This window comes from Bos indicus, chromosome 16, assembly GCF_029378745.1.
Source record: "Bos indicus isolate NIAB-ARS_2022 breed Sahiwal x Tharparkar chromosome 16, NIAB-ARS_B.indTharparkar_mat_pri_1.0, whole genome shotgun sequence".
Lineage (NCBI taxonomy): Eukaryota > Metazoa > Chordata > Mammalia > Artiodactyla > Bovidae > Bos > Bos indicus.
Genome location: NC_091775.1, coordinates 56,131,738 through 56,137,481, shown reverse-complemented (window position 1 = coordinate 56,137,481; position 5,744 = coordinate 56,131,738). Strand labels below are relative to the sequence as shown.

Below are 5,744 nucleotides of genomic sequence, written 5' to 3'. Positions count from 1 at the left end.
GTTAGTTGGGTAACTTGTTACATTTTTAAATGTCTGTATATGTGTATTTTCCTTCTGAGAGAAACTGATTAAGATTGAGTCCTATTGCCTTCTATTTAAATAGATGCAATTCTGTAAAGTATTGTTTAGACACTTTGTTTCAGCACCTTAGGTTCTGTTGTGCTGGTGCAGTGTTTCTCATTGCACAGTAACATTCAATCTGGTGGTTAGATTTTCTCAACAGCCTTCGCTCTCAGATCACTAGAGAAACCTTAGAGGTAAGTCACAAGGACTTCTTAATATTAAGGAAGATATTATTTGCTAAACAATTGCATTTTACTTAATAAGAAAAATGAAGCTGCTTCAGACAATTTTACTTAGTAGATACTAACTGAAATGAAAGATACAGAAGGTAATGAAAACTGTAGAACACTGCCTTTGGAATCTTTTGTCTAGAGTAGGAGCAAATGCTCCTTTAATACATAAAATGTAAAAATTAGTGATTCTGAAGGTGATACTCTGAAAGCTTTGTGTCAGTATTCTCAAGTTAGAGATCAGTAGTATCTTCAGAAGGTTTCACAAAGCCAAGGAAGGCAGGCTTTTCAGAGATAAATATGATTCACTTAAACAATCCCTCACTGATTTGCATAGTGTGAGTCTGAAGTGTCCTATGTTTACTGTGAATTATTTTCTGTCCAAGTTCTAAATATACTAGAACTTGGACATTAATACTTATATTAATATTAGTACCACTAATATTTGCTGAATCAGTCTTCCTCTAAGTGGATAAAAAGTAAGGAAGGTCGATACTATATATGCTGGAGATAAAGAGAGTGATTCTAGAACAGCTTATTCAAAAGGAAAACTTACTGGACTTACCTGGACATCCAGTGGTTGGGACTCTGCACTTCCATTGCTGATGGCCCAGGTTCAATTCCTCATCAGGGAACTGAGATCTCAATAGCTGCAGCCAAAAAACAAAAACGAAACCAGAAGCATAGTGCGTCAACACTGTCAAGAGAGTAAGAGAACAGCTCACAGAATGGAAGAAAATAATTGTAAATCATGTATCTGAGAAGAAACATGTATCTAGAACATATAAAGAACTCTTTCAACTCCATTATAAAAAGAACATCATTTTTAAATGGATAGAGATCTGTACACCTCACCAAAGATATGCACATGGCAAATGAGCAAATAAAAACTTGCTCAGCATTGTTCGTCATTAAAAAATTGCAAATTAAAATGACAGTCAGAGGTATAACTACTATGTAGAAAATAAATAAGCTGCAAAGATATATTTTACAATAAGGGAAAGATAGCCCACATTTTATAGCAAGTATAAACAAAATATAACCTTTAATAATTGTGCAAACAGCAATGAGATACCACTACACATGAATTAAAATAGCTAAAATTCAAAACACAATGCAAAATACTGGTGAGTATATAAAGCAACAGAGACCCTTCATTTATTACTGATGGGAATGCAAAATCGTACAGCTGCTTTGGAAGTTATTATATGATTCTGTTTATATGAAATGTTGTAAATAGGCAAATCCAGAGAGACAGAAAATAGTTTCTTCATACAACTGGAGGAGGTTTGAGGGGAAATATGGCAGGCGTGACTGTGGGATTCTTTTAAGGGGCCATGAAAATGTTCTAAAATTTTGATGTTGCATAACTAAATATACTTAAAGTCATTGAATATATACCTTAAATGTGTCAGTTATATGTTATGCAAATTATGTCTCAATAAAGCTGTTACAGAAATAAAACAAAAATTTTAAAATGCTATAATTTTGTATGTATGTATAGAAAAGATCTTTTGAAAGAATTCAGTTAATTTAATGGGAGTTTTGATAGTGACAGCGATAGAGTGCAAATGAAAGTGTCAGTTGCTCACTTGTGTCAGCTCTTTCCGACCCCATGGACCGTATCTCACCAGGCTCCTTTGTCCGTTGGGTTCTCCAGGGAAGATATACTGAAGTGGGTTGCCATTTCCTCCAGGGGATCTTCCCAACCCAGAGATTGAACCTGGGTCTCCCGCACTACACTACCACTCCTGGGTGAACCGCACTACAGGCCGCTTCTTTACCATGAGCCACCAGGGAGAGTAGGAGTGCATAAAATCTATTCAACAAAGCATTTGATCATAATTAGTGAGCACTCAAACACCCTTTTTTTGACCTCTAGGTTCCTGAGCAGCAGCCCATTACTTTGTGTAGTGGGGTTGAAGACACAAAACATTATGAGGAAGCCAAGAAATGTGTAGAAGAATTAGCACTGTACCTGAAACCACTCAGCAGTGCTAGAGGTAAATTGGATGAAATTATCCATGCTAATTAAGCACATGTTCATCAAAGATGCTTTTGTGACCATAAAAATTGTGGGCTGTGTTAACAAAATTCATTTATTTATTATAAGCCAAACCCACTGATGTTAAATAATATCATTATAAACCACATCAAATAAAGTAGTGAATTTAAAGTTTAGGTACCGTTTATTGGAAACATTTTTTGAATGGGTTGCAAAAGTAGGTATAAGCATACTAGTGGTTTCAGAAGGGCTTTGTATCATTTGACAACCCTGAATTGTCTGCCTTCTATCCAGTTTTGTGTGGTGTGCTATTGGGGATATAATACAATTGAAAGTTACCATTACTGTCTTGCCAGTATGGCTTGTTTTCATTGAAAAGGTGAGCTTAACCACTGTGAAATGTACCAAATCTGTTAGGACCTAAGATTTGAATTTTTAATTATGAATATTGACTAGCCTTTTAAAATTATGCTTAAAATGAATAATGATATATTTAATGTCATCGTGAGTATTCCACTTGCATGTGGTTAACAGCTTTGTATACTTTTAAACTACAAACTAGGCTTCATTTGTGTGATTTGTATTGTTTATTTTAAATATCCTGATAGAACCCAGAACTATTCCATATACCTGTAAGTCAGTCAGCCCATTAGAGGAAGTTTTTCTGGACTCCAAAACTTCATTGGAAACCTAGAAATAACTCTTTCTTCTATTTTAAAGGAGTGGGTCTGAATAGTACTACTCAGAGTGTTCTGAGTCGCCCAATGCAGAGGAAGCTAGTGACGCTGGTCCACTGCCAACTAGTGGAAGAAGAAGGCAGGATTCGTGCCATGAGGGCAGCCCGATCTTTAGGTGAACGAACAGTTACAGAGCTCATTCTCCAACACCAGAATCCTCAGCAACTCTCTTCCAATCTTTGGGCAGCAGTCAGAGCTAGAGGCTGCCAGTTCCTTGGACCAGGTATATAATTTTATATTTAAAGTATAGTGTAGGCGCTATAGGTGATATAAAAAGGCCAGTTCTTTGCAATATTCTGTTGTTATCAAGTAATGTCTCACTTGGTTTCCTATAATCATGGCGTGGGTAATTCCAGGTCAGTTTTTCAGTACACTTAAAACTTTTCTCTTAACTGTATTAACCTGCTTTCTTAAATTAAATATATGGAATGTAATACAAGATTGCCCCCATATGGTTCAAAAAGTGTAGCTGTGAATATTGGTTGTTGTTGTGTTGCCCATTAATTAAGTGGTACCTGTAGAAATTATTAAATATCACCCTTCTAAGAAATAGATTTATCTAGTATCTGTACATGATAAAATTTTTTTTTTTTTTCAACTTTTCCTAGCAATGCAGGAGGAAGCCCTAAAGCTGGTTCTCCTGGCCTTAGAAGATGGTTCTGCTTTGTCTAGAAAAGTATTGGTTCTCTTTGTGGTGCAGAGATTGGAGCCACGGTTTCCTCAAGCCTCTAAAACTAGCATTGGGCATGTTGTCCAGCTCCTTTATAGAGCCTCCTGCTTCAAGGTATGGTAAATTTCAAGTTAAAAGGAAACTTTCTTTCCCCAAACTTAAGTAGTAAAACTTGAGTTTCATAAAGTTGCCTGTATCTTTTCATAAATTTTAGCAGATTTTCTTTTAAAGAATGTAGATGATGGTCCAGTGGTTAAGACTTCTTCCAAAACAGGGGGTGCGGGTTGGATCCCTGGTCAGGAAGATAAGATCCCACAGGCCTCCTGGCCAAAAAACTAAAACATAAAACAGAAGCAATATTGTAACAAGTTAAACAAAGACTTTAAAAATAGTCCTTATCAAGAAAAGAAGAAAAAAAAATCTTAAAAAAAAGAACAAGAATGTAGTCACTTAGCTGTGTCTGACTTTGCATCCCTGTGTACCATAGCTCACCAGGCTCCTCTGTCTATGGGATTCTCCAGGCAAGAATACTGGAGTGCGTTGCCATTCCCTTCTCCAGGGAGATGGTGTCTTATTAAAGTTCAATTTTGTTGCATTGAATTTTTTATATTAGATATTGAACAGCAAAGATCAAATCAAGGCATATAGATTTTTTTATTTGAAGAGACTATAAAGCCATGTCAGTTTTCCATCAAGACTACAAACAGAATTGATCTAAAGAGAGAGTCATTAAAGCAGGAGTGCATTTTATGTGGCTATTTGCTCCTGACATAATTCCACATATACAGCACAGGAGCTCCATTTGCCATTTTGATTTTAGTATATGCAGTAACGCAGAACGTAGTCCTTTGTATGCCAGATTGAATCGGCACACTTCAAACATTGGTGTCCAGTATGTTGTCTCTTACTGTTCATTTTGTTTTCCTTCTTAAAGTCATGGTTTCCTGCTTTTGACACAACATATAACAAGTACTTCATGGGCCAGGGAGCCTATCTAAAAAATTGTTAATTGATAACAAGCTATAAGGAGGCCATCGCATCCCCTCATCTGACACTCAAACTAAAAAAGGCAGTGTTTTTCAGAATAGTTGCATGAGAATTTTCTTCTTTTCAAAGTATTTTCATGTCTCTATGTGGTCTTATAATATATAAACACAGTTTGTTTCTTACTTGACTCATGAGATTCCATATGTCTTATTAGGTCACCAAACGTGATGAAGACTCTTCTTTGATGCAGCTGAAAGAAGAATTTAGAACCTATGAAGCTCTGCGGCGAGAACATGACTCCCAGATAGTGCAGATTGCTATGGAAGCAGGCTTACGAATTGCACCAGACCAGTGGTCCTCTTTGCTGTATGGGGACCAGTCTCACAAATCTCATATGCAGTCCATTATTGACAAGGTAGACTCTTTTTTTTGTTCTTTATTTCTTGGACTAATCATGGAGTTTGGTAATTCATTTATTTAATAAATATGTATTAAAATGAATACTATATATCAGGCTCTTGTAAATTATATTCTCTATAGCTGAGTGTCATGTCATAACTAGTCGCATCATAATACCAGTTTGTTCATATAAAGGTTTTTAAATTGATGTGTAGCTGACATTGCTTATATAAGAATTGATTTAATTAATGTTTTACATTTTATCCAGTGCTGCTTTCCATCCCTTTGAGGGTCTCCTGTCTCTATTTTCTCATTGCCTCTCTCCCTTTTATTTTTCTCTGAGTTTTGATCACTATATTTGTTAAACTCATTTTCTCAGTGCTTTTATCTTCTTCCTGGAGCACCTATTTAATAGCCTGAAAGATGTGTACACTGAGGTTTCTTTTGACTCTCAGCCAGGAAAATCTCACATAATAAATTATCAACCATTCTAAATTTGATCAGATTTTCAGTTTATCTCTACTTTTAATTGTTGTTTGTTATGATGAAAAGATCACTTAAGTACACATGAATTTTAGGTCAGACCCCTAAAATTTCTGACTCTAAAAGCTATATTTAATTATCTTAAAGCTATAGAGTAAATATTTAAGCTG

General features: G+C 35.7%; 1 protein-coding gene across 6 annotated transcripts in view; it reads left to right on the top strand.

Annotated features, from left to right (window-relative positions):
* Positions 1 to 5,744, top strand: part of RC3H1 (ring finger and CCCH-type domains 1) — a 75,808-nt gene that overhangs the window by 33,753 nt on the left and 36,311 nt on the right. For all 6 annotated transcript variants that reach the window (XM_070768887.1, XM_070768889.1, XM_070768890.1 and 3 more), the window contains 4 exons: positions 2,176 to 2,296; positions 3,019 to 3,258; positions 3,644 to 3,819; positions 4,907 to 5,107. In XM_070768887.1, coding sequence (XP_070624988.1) covers positions 2,176 to 2,296; positions 3,019 to 3,258; positions 3,644 to 3,819; positions 4,907 to 5,107 — 738 coding nt within the window. The remainder of the gene's footprint in view (positions 1 to 2,175; positions 2,297 to 3,018; positions 3,259 to 3,643; positions 3,820 to 4,906; positions 5,108 to 5,744) is intronic.